The sequence below is a fragment of the Synchiropus splendidus genome, chromosome 3 (genome assembly GCF_027744825.2).
Source record: "Synchiropus splendidus isolate RoL2022-P1 chromosome 3, RoL_Sspl_1.0, whole genome shotgun sequence".
NCBI classification, from domain to species: domain Eukaryota; kingdom Metazoa; phylum Chordata; class Actinopteri; order Syngnathiformes; family Callionymidae; genus Synchiropus; species Synchiropus splendidus.
The window spans coordinates 24,191,235-24,207,939 of record NC_071336.1 but is presented as its reverse complement, the minus strand read 5'-3'; the positions used below and the strand labels follow the sequence as shown (position 1 = coordinate 24,207,939).

Below are 16,705 nucleotides of genomic sequence, written 5' to 3'. Positions count from 1 at the left end.
GTCGAGTGCGGCCGTTCACTGCTCTTTCCTCTCGCCTGCTAATGAAGCAGAGGCACTTCACTTTGACACTTTCATTAGAATCTACAGCGTCTTCTGATGTTGTGGGAGTATTTTCCCCACTCTGTCAAAAACATCAATCCGGATCACCTTATAATATGTTATTCCAAAAAGATTCATTCCCGTAAAGACTGGCAGATGTTCATTTTAGGTGGCATCATGAGTGCACTCGAGGATATTACTCAGACCTGGTGTGAAGAGCATTTCACTGGTCTCTCCTTTCTTGAAATTCATCTTAGAACAAACAAGGCAAATGGCTCCTCTTGATCGCGCCTCTGAGCTAAGGGATGGAAGGAGGCAATAATCTCCAACCAAGTGACTTAGCACCCCAAATTTTTAAGGATAACGCGACAATAAGTACCAGACACACTGCTTGTCCAGGCAAAAAGACAATTGATGTCAAGTACGGGGCCACAATATATCATTCTGTGAGCCTCACTCAGCCCACACGCCTCGGGTTTGACACCCACGTTACAGACTAAAGCTCCGGTTCTCAGTTGGCAGGTGAAGAGTTGGACTCATAATCTGAAATTGATGATCTGAAAGGTCAAATTATATCAGACAAGTCCACTGGAGAAACCTATAAGTTGCTACAATCCATAGAAAGATACCGAAATGAATAGAGATGGTATGAGGAGTCAGTGGGTTAATCCATCTTCTCAGTATTTCCACCAGAAGAGCGAGCAGAGGTCTCAAGTCCGATTTACCAGCTACATAACTCCAACTGCTCTGTGAAAGCACAACCGGAGGCGAGCCAGACGGGGAAGCCACCTTCCGCGTGGGTCCAGCTGGGGGGATGCCGCATGGCAAACAAGAAAGGGAGATCTAGCTCTCCTCTCGCTCGGTGGAGTCGTGGCATTCCTCAGTTTGAACTGGCTGAGAAGGGTGGGTGAAATAAAAGCAGACGCCTCTTGAATAAATGCTTTCTTGCAATGGGAGACACAACCTGTCCTGAGTGGGAGGAAACCAGAGTTCATTAAGAGAGCAGTGTCAGTGTTAATGTCAACATAGAATTGCAGGCAATGACATCTTAGGGTTTCGCCCCACAGAAGGTGAGACACCCATAATGGCAGAATGCTCCGCCTCCCCCTTCAGTCGACGTGAGGAGAACAGTTTTGAAAGTTTATAAAAATTCAAATCTTTGCATACATTTTGTATTTGTCTATATATGTCAACTATCAGGTTTACTTCACAAATTACTTTCAAATCAGCTTTTCTTAAGTTCTTGTTTTTGCATTTCTTCCTATGTAATAGTTGACTTTTCTAACCCTTGAATGGCAAACTTTAAAATATCTATGTTTCTATTACAGAGGTTAACTCAAAGCCTTAAGCCATTATCAAATATCAGCTTCATGATCAAGATGTAGACGATGCATGCACCTTAACCAGGAGTCTGGACCAAACTGGAACCCAATTATAAGGACCCAGTTATTTTGTTTTGTTTAAGTTTTCATCCTCAAATTGAGGCTTAACCATGTAGGGAACTGCCAAGAGGTCCCCATGAAGCCAAGTGTCCTCAAAAGTAGGTGTGTTTCCAAGAATTGGTCCCAACATTTCAACAGAGTAAACTGTGCTTGTTATAAGTGAAATGTTTCTGCTGTGCGTGAGCTTTTTTGACAGTCGAAAAAAACAGTAAGCAGTTTCCTCTGTGAGCATCCAAGATTTATTGTCCGCTCCCCGATTCCCCCCTTCGAACATTACACTATCAGCAGCTCAGCTTGGAAAACAAAAGGATTTTGAGGGACACAAGGATATATATTTTTTAACAGCGCGTGGTTGCTTAATGAACCGACGGAATCACAGGCCCTTTAATATTATAAAAAATATAGTAGAAAAAGGCTGTACATTAGAAGAATACACAGAACAGAATCAGCAGAAGCTTCCAGTCATATGATGACTAATGAGCGCAGAAGAATGTGTATAACAACAGACACACATGGACACACATGGACACACTCAGCGCTTGGACAGGTCGCCCCCTGTGAGGAGAAAAAAAAAAAAAAACAGGCTGTCAGACTCGCAACACTACAGCGACACATGAGTCTAGCAGTGCTTTTGCCGGTTACAGTTTCATGTTATTTCTGTTTCACGGCTGCCACACGTGGAGAGCAAGGCTTTGGTGACAGACGGACGTCATGTCCGGGAGAGAGAGCTGAGGATGGAATGTGAGCTCGGGGATGTTCTGCGTCGTACGCTGGCTACATCCAATTAACTCAGGCAATCAGCCGTGGTGATGAATTGATTATCATGTAATTGCTTCAGAGGTGGATCCTTGATTGAATTATTCATGGTGGCGAAGGCAAACATGCGTTCCGGACAGATTAGACTGTGTCAACCACTGTGAATCTGTCAGCCTCTGCTCACTGAGTCGACAACAGGGTGCGGCAGAAACTGGTAATTAAGGAGAACATTGGGTGTGAACTTGTGCCGGCTTCTCAAGTGAGGGACCCTCGCCAGGGTTCTGCTCTCAGCCAGGGTCCCTCACCTCAGGACCACACCTACCAAGTGACACGCACCTTCCCTACTTTCATCTGTTTCTATCACTCTGAACAGACAAAACTGTAGTCGCGCTTAAGTAAAGTGAGAAAGTGGCTTCACCGGTTCATACAGGACGATCTGTGAGCGCCGGCTACAGGTCAATCCAGATGTTTTACAATTAAATACCAGGTTCGAATTTGTCAAAATGTGACTCAATAAATCACGAGGATCCAACGATAAGGAATCAAATAAACATATCTCCACCTTCCCCTAGTGACGCCACCCCGATTTGTATCTTCAAATCTTCAATTTTCTTTGCTAAATTAATTCTGTACTAAATAGATTCACTGTGTAAATTACTATTTACTGTTGGTAAACAGGGAAATCTTCAGACCGTGACTGGACAATTACATTAAATGGCGGGTCACTGAACCAAAAGGACGGAAGCAAAACACTTCAAACTTCAATAAAACTCAATAAACGTCAACTTTGTAAATTTAGCATGGCATAGCATATAGGTGTAATTGTGACATGATGTTATGGACTTAAACTATGTTGTTTAATTATATATTGTTTTATTTTGCAAAAAGATTCAGAATGTAATTCACACAAAAAAACCTTTTTGAGGCACAACAAATCGTGTTTAATTAGGGGGGCAGTATTTTATATTTTATTTAATATTACAGTGTGACTGTTACGAGCTATGGGGAAGGATAAAAGGCTCATTAAAAAAGTCAACGTAAAAAATAAATAATTTATTTTTGGTATTTAAATACATAGATATAGTGTTAAATAAAAAAAGAGAATTTCTTATGAAGACAAGGTTTTGATCTGACTTAATGTGGGCCGCATAAGTACAGGCAGAGGGCCACATGGCCCCTGGCCACTTACGCTTCAAGGGAAGTCGTGTTAAATGTTTTATAGCACACGGAGATCTCTTAAACATCCCTGAGATGTAGTGAAACCAGCAAGCTGCTCGGCGCTAGCCTTCAAGTTGTATTACGGTGAGTAAAGAATCCGAGAGGCTTTTGTTCAACATCCTATTTTAAAATGCATTTTGAGGGCTGAGTAGGGCTCAGTAGTGAGTGAGACTCAGTGTCTATTAGACTGCACTGTGTCTATCCGCACAGTAGCTGATGTAAAGTTGACAGATTCCAGTTGTGTTGTTACTCATTTATATCAGTCGGGAAAAACATGTTTGTATTTGGTTAAGAAGTGAACAGGAAGAGGAGCATGCAAACCAGTGTCACATGCAAATCAGCCAACATGCAGCGTGATGTCGCCATGTCATTGTGCGAGAGCAACATTCAAATCACGCGGCTAACCTTGGCAGCTGGTGCACTCGCAGCTGTGGATGATGGGCAGGACGACCGGCTCTTGCTCTCCATCCGGGCACTGGAGACTCAAGAAGCGCACAGGATTGTGAGGGTCCAGTCGGTAGCTGCAGCAGTCGCAGACCGACCGCAGGTACGGCTCCTGGGGAGACCACCAGAACGAGGACGTAAGCTAGGGGCCGAAATATCACAGGGACCGCGGCACGTTTGACTGACATCTGTGATCACCATGATTGACCTTCACAGCTACAAATGCCACAGTGAGAATGAGTGACAGCACATTAATATGATGGTGAATGCTGAGGCGCCATAGAAGACTGAGAGCTTTGGACGCACCAAAAACAAGAATTCATCTCCTTCACGGAGCTCTATGCCTCATGACTCTCCCAGCTTGTTGAAATATAAGTTGTCAGAAGAAGAGACACCTACAGTCTGTTCCTCCCGCAGCATTGACAACTTATGAGTGTATCAGCACACTTGACTACTGAGTGGCAAGGATGAACTCATCACCTCCTGGATCTGGACTCAACTGTGTAGATGGTTGTTTGAGCTCACAGCCTCAAGATGTCACCAACAATGGGGACACCAAAAGGCTGAAGGATATAAAGCGTCAAATAATGTCTTCATTTTTTTGTTCATTTGTTTTTTCTTTCTTGATTTTTGAGAAATACTTAACATCTTTTTATTCGTTTCCTTTTTTGCAGGAATTTCGTTGAGGTAATTTTTTTTTTTCAAATGCTCAATTTGTTCAGCCTGCGTTCATCTGATCTGACAGCACAAAGCTTTTATCTAGTAGGGCTTCTTGAAAGACCCGTTTTATGCAACTAAACCCTGAACAATTAAAAACCAACATCTGAAACACCTGAAACTGTGTGTGAGATCACCATGAGCAACAACATAGAGGATGTTAAAAGGAATTGTTTTTCCAAATTAAAAATAAAGAAAATCATATGTTATTTTTGTTTTATATACTTCAGTCTTTCAGTGGTTACCCTCATAGTTCACCTCGAAATATCTTGAACAAAAAACTACAAACTCTCAACTCTCTTCCACTCACAAGGTTTTTCTTAAAAACACTTCAGTCTGCGTATATTTCCATGCACTTTCCTTTAGATTGACAGTGCGGTCAACACAGGGATGCATCATCATATCATCATCATTAGACTGGGACCTGAGCCAGTAACCTGATATGGAAGTGTCTGATGAAGCTGTCCCTCAGAGATCCACGCTCCCTCCTCTATTCAACCCATTGGACTGCGCTTGACTGAGGAAAACCTCACCCATCACCATCTTATGTATGATGAGTCTGAGGTTGAGGCTATAGATTGCAGCATCGACTCGACTTTGGACCTTCATCATCTCAACAGCCCAGCAGAGAACGCATATCTCCAGCCAAACAATCACCGTCCACTAAGTTTGGCTCTTGGCTATTCCAAACTCACACAGTCAGACAATTGGTTCTCCAACCTCTTGTCCCCTCTGGTTGGCACTAGAGAGCACCAAAACCAACAGACTGTCACACAGTCTTTCCCTGAGGACATGTACCCGTCCGTTTCAAACAATGTTTCCATCACTGACCACATGCTTCCATACGTTCATTATGTTGTTACCGCTGTTCAACAACAGTTAGAGTTAAACGTATAAGACAACGACTAACTCCAAAACAAACATGGCGAGTATTGATAAAACCAATATCTTATAGGTCTTTTATCTGTCCATGAAGATGATTCTGATTCATGTTCCTCGTAACTGTCTTTGCTGATGAGTGGCACCACCACTGCATAAACATCTGTGTGCTTGTGTGTGTTTATTAATCCACTCAGTTCTGATGAATGAAGAGGGAACTTTCCCACTGCTGCCTAGTCACTGGTTACCACAGTAACAGGAGCCACTGACACATTTGGATGATGTGATGTTTATTTTTTGCTAATCTCGCAGCATGTCCGACTCTATTTTTACCATGGACGCCAAGTGAGAGCCCAGTCGCCATGGTGATGGGGGTCTTACAAGGATGAAAAGGGAGCGCAGAGGATCAGGGAGAAAAGGTGAACAAAAGCAGCAAACGGAGTCACGTGACCTACAACACTCGATCAACAGGGCTATATTTAGATCCTCTGTGACTTGACTCAGACGTATCACTTCAGTTTGATGTCGCCTGCTCGACAGCGACTGCACGTGTGATGGTCTCTCATTTAGTGCACATGTGCAGTAGAAGTTTCAAGAGCAGCATGTTGGGAATTTCTGCTCCAAGTGACAGATTTCGAAGCCGTCACAAACATCCTCCTGGAAGTCAAAGCTGCTGCTGGAGGGTTTGTTTTGCTGCTTTATGAACGGCGAGTGAAATAAGATCTGCGAGCAACTGTTGAGGGAAGCTTGAAACATGTGAAGGCTGTAAAACATTCATGTTGGACAATGTGAGTCATTTTCCTCCAGCGGTGTCCATGCGTTCCACTTTACCTCCAGGATGACGTCGGTCCGGGACAAGCACTGTCCGCGGCAGAAGCTGACCTCCACATTGTCAAGCCAACAGTTTCCCTTCGTGATGTTCCTGACCTGCACGTATCGATGGCATTCAGACTCGAGCTCGCCTGACAAAGAGGGAGAGGAAAACTTCAGTCTGGTTCACAGGGAAATTACGGAGAATAATACTTCAGCGTGGCAGAAATGGGAGCGAGGACAAAGAGAAGGCGAGGCTGAATCCTCCCGGAGAGCACCGTGACACCGTTGCCCTCTTGCTGCCTGTGACATATCCTCTACTGGGAACGACTTAAGCCGCGATGTAGGTTAAGTAATGTAATCTCTCTAATTGGAAAGAAATTTCAAAGCTGATTCATTCATGTTCGTCAGTCTCACCCGCTAAACCCTTCTGGTCCTGGAGGGACAGTGAGCTGTCTTTCCCAGACTAAAAATGTTACCCTGCAGCATGTGCCTGTCGATTAGCAGCAGGGAATCAAATCAGCTTTACAAATAGCTTTTTAATGTGGCTAAAACAAATCTAGCAACTGCAGGAAATCCATAAAGTGTTCAAGTCTGAGTGGAAGTGTCAGTTGAACCGACACTGAACCGTCGGGAAAATCCTATAATAGAATCAGGATTTCGCCAACACACAGCGGTCTTACATGCATTTTGTTTTGGATCTGATTTCTTAAAATTATTTACCATTCCAAAATGATATTAAAAAGTTGCCCCAAGGACATCAAGTTTTTGTCTTCAAGCCTTCATGTTGCAGCCCAAGAGTGCAGACCACAGAAATATCTGGGTTTTTGAAGATGGAAAATTCAAATTGGTCTCAACAGAATATCATAATTAAATTATATTCCAGGTGGATTAGGGTTTGGAAGAGTGGCAGAGATTCATAGGAGTGGGCCCAAAATATAGACACCGTCCACACGGAGAGGAAGTACCATACAAGTTCTGTGTCGGATCGGCATGTGGTCCGCGTTTTCAGTCACCATATCCGATGCTTCTTGAAAGCAGGTTGTTGTGAACAGAGACGTTATTCACATTACACACAGTGATGCCACCTAGTAACTGCACCGACTGCTTACGTCTTCACAATTGTCTGCACTTGTATGTTCCTTATGTGGACTGCTCCAGTCCATAAAGAGTCACGGATCGTAACAACACTTTGTCACAACTCTATATATTTAGAAAAACAATAATGTGCAAATGGCTCCTTTCGCTCGTTTAACTTTCTGGCGTTTGTTGAATAGCCGCACCTTGAGAAAATCTAAAAGTCGAGAAAATCCGCCCATCGTTTAGTCAGTCAAAATTTGACATCAAATGGCATCATTTTCTGATTATTTTATGCAGACAATTTTATCAATTACTCAAGTTTTTCAACCACCATCCTGTGACCCACAGGATCGTGAGGTGCATTGAGCAGCACAGCGCTGAACCGCCAACTTGCCAAAACAGCCTTTACAAGGCATCAATGAATTAGTTCCAGTTGCACCTCTCCTTTTCTACTCCTGCTCCCCATACTTAGTTAATTCACTTTTAATATTCTCTGTTTCTGCTGGGGCTTCGTTACCACCCGACATGAGCAGATGTGAAATTAGATTTGCCGCTTAATGCTGATCTTCATCTTCTGAGGCTTCAGCCGCATTATTACATTCGCGGAGGGGATTGCATGTTGGCTAGATTATACAGCTCCAGTCTCGTCCCGTCAGCAACAAGTGCAGTTGTATGTTGAAGATATTGGAACAGAATGTGCTTACTTGGGAGTTGTTTTCAGCAGAATTTGGACAGGTCTGGTAAATTTACTGTCACCAGGATAATTCCCTTCTGTGAGTCTGCCACAAAGACCAACTTCCCAAAACCACAGTCTTAACTAGTTAGCCCTCTTAAGCTCATTCTTTCATTGAGACTTCAGAAACAATTGGTCACTGTGCCCATGCATTCGACCGGAATTGTTTGCCACTGCATCAGGCTTGTTTCCTAATTTAGTGAACTAACAGACCAGGGCTGTTACCCGGCAACTCAGCAGCATTGAATCCAGGTGCTCACTGTGCCGTTTCCTTCACCTTTCCAGTACAAATGAGCAGTTTTTTTAACGTCTTGACCATGTTTGTGTTCAATCATACAGAGTCGCCAGCAGAGATGAAGGAAGGTGAAGAAGAAAGTGCAGGCATGGGGGAGACAGCTGTGAGAAATACAGGACAGCAGTGAGACACGTGGATGTACGGTTGTCTGGGGTGAGAAATAAAAATATCTTGTGACAGATGTGCTGCCAAGGGAAATGACCAAAGAAAACTAATCTTATTAAATCTTACTAAATATAGGTTACATTTTATTTCTAAAATATTGCAAAATAGAAAATAAAAACGTATTTTTTCTCCACATTATATTCACAATTATATTATTATACATTTATTTTTTATTTTAATATTAATATTAATATTAATGTATAAATCATATTTATTTGTTTTAATTATTATAGTGTTCAATACAAACAATTAATATTTGACCATATAAGTGGTGAATATTGGTGTTTAAAATAATTAGAATTTAAACGAATCAAAAAGTTAGTAATGAATGACGGAATGGAAAACAGTACTTCTTTCATAGTTATAACCTCACGAGGGCCACATAAACACAGACAAAGGGCCGCATGTGGCCCCTGGGCCACACTTTGCACAATTCTGGTTCAGACAATCAGGACACAGAGTTAGAAGATGCCAAGGTGGGAGCGAGTAGATGAAAGACAAAATCAGAAACGAGTACATCAAAGGAAATGTGGAGACCAGATGGTTTGGAAAGGTTTAGAGATGTTTGATGAAGAATGTTGAAGATGGAGATACCAACAAAAGAAGATATGTTATGTTATATGAGGACATAAAGTGAGACTCGGGAGGAAGCTCAAGATAAGTTCAGATGGAGGATTTGCTCTGGCCTCTCCATAGGGAATAACCAGAGGAGAAAAGGAAGATGTAGTTTTATTCAATTTCTGCATAAGAGAGTAATGTGCCAACTCTAAAAGGGAAAAAAAAATCACCCCAAACAAAGGTCCAGCACAGACCCCTTCTCTTGACTGTTTGCTTCAGGAGTTCTAATTCCAAAATTGCGCATTGTATTGTGAGTTGGCCATAAAAATGCATGCAAGGTTTAATTTTCTGGTGACATCCTGTCTAAATATTATATAATTGTCCGGACTCATCATCTTTGTGGATGCTCGGGGCACAACGGTGTAAGCCGGCTACCCCTCTGTCAAGCTGTTATACACGGAGGACCTAATTCCTCTGCACTGATTCATTAAAAGCACTTCACCTCGCACTTCAGCACATCCATGCTGCGCTTCCTTGGCCATGGGACATTCACTTTTGTGCCTCCTTAAGGCTTTTATTTTAACACAAAACCAACTACATTATCGGAGGGGCTGTTTTAAAAGGGACTCCGGAAGATGATATAATGAAGTACAGGCTCCATCAGGTGGAAAACTATCTAGATTTGTTCAAGAAATATGCAGTTATCATCATGAACGTCCTCAAAATATTGAGAGTAACTGAAAAATGAGAGCTTTTGAATTACCTGGGAAAAGTTTCTTACACACAGGACAGCAGTTCCCCGGCTCCTCCACCTTCACCTGGCCCTGTGAAGTTAGACAAGAGACGGGTGAAACTAAGCAAGTTAAGAACATAACATTTTATTATTATTATTATTTAATTATTATTTGTTAAATGAACACTGGCACACACTGAGAAAAGACATCAAACTGCTGAGGAAAAGATTCGCATGTGGCAATGTGAGTCCTCCCACGGCAGTCCAGTCTGAAAATAGGAGCCGCGGAAAAAGCAGAGTCATATAAAGTCCAAAAGTTAACTTCAGCAACGGTCCCCAGCCTCCGATCGCTTCCTGCAGCACGCCATCATTAGATGTACATGCTCCCAACTGTTCACCTCCAGGACTTGTACTCCCACTCTGCACCGCCGCCAGTCTTCCCCCGGGGAGCCGCAGTGGAAGTGCTGTGGTGTTTATGTGTGTGTGACGTGTCGGGGGCTAGGAAGTGTGAAATTGTGGATTCTTTGTGACTCCAAAAGAACAGTGCATTTGGCATTTAAGGGAAAAGGTTAGCCTTATGCGTCGTCAACAGAGAAGACAAGGAAGTTCCATACTCTAAATATGTCACAGTGAAGAAGAAAAACATGAAATAGACTTAATCAACAGAAACCTTATGAAGTTCCGCTCCTTTGTTCTCCTGTTATTATTGGCACATTTTGCTATTCACACAAATGTGAAGTGGATTATCACTCCAGGCACGCTTAAACCCTGGTATTATGGGCAACAGTAGAACAATTTGTAAAATCAATAGTTATTTGCAATACATTTAATTAAAAAAAATAGTTTGTTGCTGTTTTTTTTTTTAAATGTGCAATTATTTTTTCTTCAGTAATTAAATCTCACATACTAATGGAGTAGGAGAAATATATTTAACTATATAAAATAACATTTTAAGCATTTCTACTGAGTTAATGTTTACACAATGGTCACCTCGGTCAAAATAATCATTATTTATAGACTTTTTTTTACGAACGCTGTTCACAAAATGCTTTACAGGCAAAACAGCGCCAAATATTTTCGCTTGCTCAACCACAAACGTGGACAGCGAGGCCTCCATAGAGCGAGAACTAAGGAAATGCTAGGAGGATATTATGTAGTTACAAGCCTAAGAAAGTGAGTTGTTGGCAGGTGACAGTGCACATTGCGTTTTGGATCTCCTCTGGCAGACTGTTCCAGAGTTAAGGTGCCCTGACAGAAAAGGCTCTGTCACCTCTAGATTTAAGTCTAGACTTAGGCACAAAGGATGCTCTTGTTTATATTGAAAGAGAGACAATGACTCCAAAAATGGTAGATGCTTTGTCCTCAAGACTCCATTCCTGTTTAAACTGATAAAAAATAATAATAAAATGAAGACTGAAAATATCAGTCACCAAAGCATTTAGAGCTGTGTGAACTGGCCTGTTCTTACACACCTCATTGTATAGTTTTTTTTCAAGTGTCCCCAGTTAATTCCACATTATGTTGCACTTGAGGAATAAATAGCAATTCATTCTTTGTGTTCCGCTTCTTCCCTCAGTTACGTGCTGCAGTTGATCCCAGTTTCATTGAGTAATTGGTGGTAAACAACCTGGCATGACTCTCTCCAGAGACACTCACAAGTACTGTACGGAGTCATCAATCAAGGGTCTGTTTTTGGACTGTAGGAGGAAACGGGAGGGAACTCACGCAAACCTAGCTGTGATCAAACCCTGAGTGGCTGCAGCGCTAACCACTGCTCCACTGTGCTGCAATACATACAGTATTAGCTCATCATAGCTACCCGGAAATGCCACTTTCTTCCTTCCCAGTTTACTGCAGAGCAGTACTGGGTGGTATCCATACTTCTGTGGACCCAACTGTCACAAGGTTTATAAAATACATATTTTATGAGGAGTTTATTTTTTCTCCGTCTGTCTCTCAGTGGACAGGGTGCATGCATAATTGACCATCCTGGCCGTTGGTGGAGTACAAGATGACTGGTAGAGCGTTTGAATATGTGGGATTCTGTGAGAAAATACAGTGGGACACAGTCATGTCTTGTCTTCTTATTGTTCCCACTTAGTTCAATAATCTCCTTAAAAAGCTGGTGCAACATGCCAGAAAATGATAATTACCATGAAGAAAAAAACGATACACGAAGAGGCAGACATTTTAGAGAAACCTGTGGGAAGCTCAAAGGTATTGATCAAATCCTGCCAGTGACTCCCCCAACACACCCCACTCGTTCATAGGGGAGCCACTGTTCACTGCTGGCCTCAGACTAATTGAGATGTCTGTGACCACCAGAGCTGCCCGGTGACCTGGACCCTGGGAGGAATAGAATAACATGTCTGTGTCTGGATGATGCTTGTTGCTTGGAGCAGCCAGGATGAAAACATCCAGCCCAGCATTATGGAAAATGTTTGCTCATTTTATTCTTCAATGAGATTCTGAAATAACTGTCTGTTTCTATGTTGAATGGATGGAACACATTCATTTCCCAAGGTTCTGTCTACAGAAGGCGGAGCAGGTCATTCTCAAACATCCTGTGAATGGACCATGTGTTTCTACCATCTGTTGAATTAGACACGCAAGTCCACATTAAATACTAAAAATAAATTTTGTGAGAAACAACTTCCGGTTCTTCACTTCCTGCTCATGGGGCACAAGAAGACTCGCCCCCTCAGCACAGCAGCGCAGCCAATCACTAACATGAAATGGTCACGTATCTAGTTCAACCTATCAGTGTCCTGGAAACTGTCGACTGAGGGGCAGTTATCTTTGTGCCCAAAGGTGGGCATGGCGGAGCCAATCTCGTCTTCAGTATTAGCCAGGGTCAACAGCATATCAAATCATTTTGCATGACTGATGATATACTTTTACAAAGTGAGCAAATGTAGTTATCTTTTTTGGGTACAGTGCTAAAAAAACATCTTATTGCACATCAGGAACCTTGATCAGAAACGAAAGTGAAAACCTTTGATCGTGTGTCTCACCTCAGGACATCGGAGCTCGGGACACCGCAGTTGGCAGACCTTCTGCCCGTTCACACAGTGACAGGACGAACAGCCCTCCTCCCACTGTGACCCTGGCTGATTCAAACAAAAGGAAAATTTGTCCGTGACGTAAAGAACTTCACGGCGGTAATGAATCAGCAACTGTGTGGTGAAAGGAGGTGCGACTATTGTGGTGGGAGTATTTAAAACGTGTTGAGAAATACATCAACTAGAGTGTGACCTCTTGGTTCTTATAATCCTATAATATTCCTCCTCCATGAATAATTGAGGCTGGCTAGCCCAGCTGCAGTCCGAGAGCCGACATCCCACGGCAGCGTCATGTAAAATTGATGCAGGGAAAAGCAGGAGATGCTTTGTGGTGTAATGTGGCCTCTGGGGCATGTCACTCATCTTCTAATCAGCTCGTCTTTATGATTAAATAACATAATGGGAGTGAATGGACGCTGGCGTAAACAGCATGCTGATGGTCAGGCCCACTATCACCACAATGAAGCAGGTACAATACCCGCTGAATGACTGTCTGGAATGGAGCCAGCATGTGTGTATTTACCTCGTGCACCAGGCCCTGGTCATGACATGGGCAGTGGGCAGGTATAACACAAGCACCCGTGGCATTTCGGTAGAGCCCCTCCTCACACACGCAGCCTTCAAAGGCGAGACTGCAGTTGAGCGGGATCAGAGAGTAAATGTCTTCGCAGGTTCGCTCGCATAGCAGGGCGTCTTCCGTGGAACTTTTCCTCCACTGCTCATTGATGGGACACACTGGAGAGGGGAAGAGACCCGTGAAGGTGATCAGGGGAGAGGTCAAAGAGTTTTGTTGAAATTATTACTACTGCGTCATACATAAAGTGGTACTGAGGCCATCTCTTATGTTTTGCTTATACAAAGTCTCACATTTACAGGAGATTTCTGGAGTTCTATAAACACACACACACACATATATATATATATATATATATATATGTATATATATATATATATATATTCTGTAAATAGATATCATTGACAAGCAAGTGATGAAGTCATAGATTTAAATGTTCAATAAACAGTAGGACATGAAGACAAAGGCATAAGGGAAGCAGCTATTTAGCCCTGGCTTAGCAACCATGCATAGGCCACTGGAGGCTGTAGGATTTAATCCCACAAAGGTAGCTCTTGTGGGCACTTTGAATAAAAAGCTTGGGGAAAGATCGACGGATATAAATGACAATGTTTGCATATAAAGATAGCTGCTGTAGAAACACTTGCACAGCAACGTGAAATCAAAGATGGACAGCGCCTAACAAACAGTTAAACAAAGGTCATAAAAGTTATGTAGCTCATATATGACATGCACACATGACATGCTCATATGTGACATGCACATGGCTCAGTCAAATGTGGGGCAGCAATGAGTAATAACTAGTAATAACAGACAGTGGCACTTCTTCTGTACTGCCCTGCCTTGGAGTTACACAACTCGATGACATTAGGGACAAAGGATTTTCCCTTTTTTGGAGTCTGACAGAGCGGCACCTGGGGAGCAGCGACCTGTCACTGAACAAGCTTCTCTTTTTGCTGATGACAGTAAGCAGAGGATGACTGTCACTGTCGAGAGTGAGCAGCAGTTTGATCTCTTTTCTGTCACCAGGGCCTCCTGCTTCTGATGGCCCCATGTTTATCCTATGTTTTTGTTAACAGGCGAGTTTTGTTTGCACTGTGATCCTAGTTTAGACTCAACATCCATCTCTTTTCTCATCGAATACAATAAGATAGCATGACACAACAAAAAGTGGCCTACATACTTGATACTCTAAATCACAGTTGTCAGACTGAATCCCCAAAGGGCCATGTGGGCACAGGTATTTGGTCCATCCAATCAGGAGCACACAGTTCAACCAATGTCCAACATCTCTTACAACCTCTACTTAACAACCTGTAACTTCTTTTTTGGGGGTTGCTTAAAGGAAAAAGTCTACTGAAATAAACCAAAGACTTTGGTTGAATCTGAAGAGTGAATACGAGAAGTCAGGTCTTCTATCCCACTGAATTCCTGGTGGAATGAGTTCACGCGATTACTGGCCAACTGGTCAAGCTCATGGTGACATCTGGAGCCTATATTGAGTTTTAAATAAAACCGATTAATAATTTATACATATTTAAAGATAGAGAGTTATGTTTCAATCACCCCGCATTTACTGAAAAGCATGGATCTATCTTCAAATATTAGGAAATGTTGACGTAAGGGTACCAAAAACATGAGTGTTCCTCCCTCACTCACCACAGTTGGGAGCAATGCAGGTCCTCTTGCGGTAGGATGGACCTTCACACGCAGTACCGCCGTACTGACTGGGCTGGAGGACAGTCCGACTGGAGATCTGCTCACCTGAACCACATGTGGTCGAGCATGGGCTCCACTCAGACCACCCGGTCCACTCACAGTCCACTGGAGGAGAAGAGAGGGAGGAGCTGAGTGTAGAGTGGCCTCATTGAAAATGAAATTATTGCAAATTTTTGATGAAGGAAAATCAGAAAAGTCAATTGAAACCCACATAATGTCGCATGCTTTCATTATTGATTTACTTCTCATTGGCACAAATAAGAAACAACATCATTTAACATCACTGTCACTGCAGTGTCTCCCCATCCACTGTAGATTTGATTTTATGCTTTTAGTGAGTACTTTTAAAGCCTGTCTTGAGCTGGCTCTTGAATATATATTGAAAATGCTGCCCCTAACAGCCCTTACCTCAGATCTTCCCCGCCTCTCTAGGAAGCTCTGAAACGCTGCCTGTATCTCGACTTTTAGATGTTGGCTGAGATCTGACATGGACCCCCCCCCCGATGACTCTGACTTGAGTCATCATGGGCTTTAGAATATGAAGATACCAATGAACCTATGAGGTTGACACTGGCTGTGAAACCTTTGGCCAAAAAGTGTTCAATTCTCATTGAGCCAGCCAATATTTCGATGTTCAGAATTGAGGTGAGATTTAAGGGGAATATTTTTTAAATTAAAAATGAAAAACCTTCATTTACACAGAATATTTGGGCCTCACAGGACAAGACAGAACCCATTACCTTTTTATGAATTATTTAGAACACAGTAGTTTGGTGCTTTCTTTCCCACTTTGCAATCCCATTTCCGATTATTATGGCAATTTTCTTTTATTAAACAGAGCACCTTGTTGTAATGAAAGGTATTATTTATGATAATAACAACTGTGATTGCCATGAAAACGACTTCAGTGTTTACACCCTCAAGCCAGATGAACTTTCATGCCATTTATTTCCTTTATTTTAAAACCTCTGCCTTCCAGTGGCTTTGCAATCTGAGGCAGTTATCATAAACAAAGACAGTTTAAAGTTCCAAATGTAGGAAACAAACATAATTCTGGTCAATGATTTCACTTGGATTAAAATACTTCTCACTTGTAAACATTGTTTAGACATTACAGCTGCATAAAATATCTCATGAATAAATGTATTTGGGGCTGAAGAGGTTCACCATAGAGCTGTTGTGTTACTCACCATCACAGTTATCTGACGTGCAGTTGAAGACGCCGTTCTCACACACACTGATGGAAACATAATACGGTGGATAATTGAGCCACAAAAACAATGGAAATCATCATATCATTTAGCTGAATCCAGATCAGTGACGATAAAATGACTTACAGCATGTCTGCTGTGCGTCAGATGATCTTATCATGCTTCTAAATGCTCTGCAATCTGAGCTCCCGTTCTAATGTCTCCACAATGTATCAAGTGTTCCAACAGGCTCAGAGCAGTCTCAAACACAACCTTCATTTTTGACCTTAT

General features: G+C 42.4%; 1 protein-coding gene across 1 annotated transcript in view; it reads right to left on the bottom strand.

The window, feature by feature from the left end:
* Positions 1-1,677: 1,677 nt before the first annotated feature.
* The window catches only part of sspo (SCO-spondin), a 68,914-nt gene continuing 53,886 nt past the window's right edge, over positions 1,678-16,705 (bottom strand). The window contains exons 112-119 of the mRNA XM_053859576.1: positions 16,415-16,461; positions 15,165-15,329; positions 13,455-13,666; positions 12,884-12,979; positions 9,900-9,960; positions 6,327-6,457; positions 3,861-4,011; positions 1,678-2,036 (exon numbers count right to left, since the gene is read on the bottom strand). Of these exons, the coding sequence (XP_053715551.1) occupies positions 2,014-2,036; positions 3,861-4,011; positions 6,327-6,457; positions 9,900-9,960; positions 12,884-12,979; positions 13,455-13,666; positions 15,165-15,329; positions 16,415-16,461 (886 nt within the window). The 3' untranslated portion in view covers positions 1,678-2,013. The remainder of the gene's footprint in view (positions 2,037-3,860; positions 4,012-6,326; positions 6,458-9,899; positions 9,961-12,883; positions 12,980-13,454; positions 13,667-15,164; positions 15,330-16,414; positions 16,462-16,705) is intronic.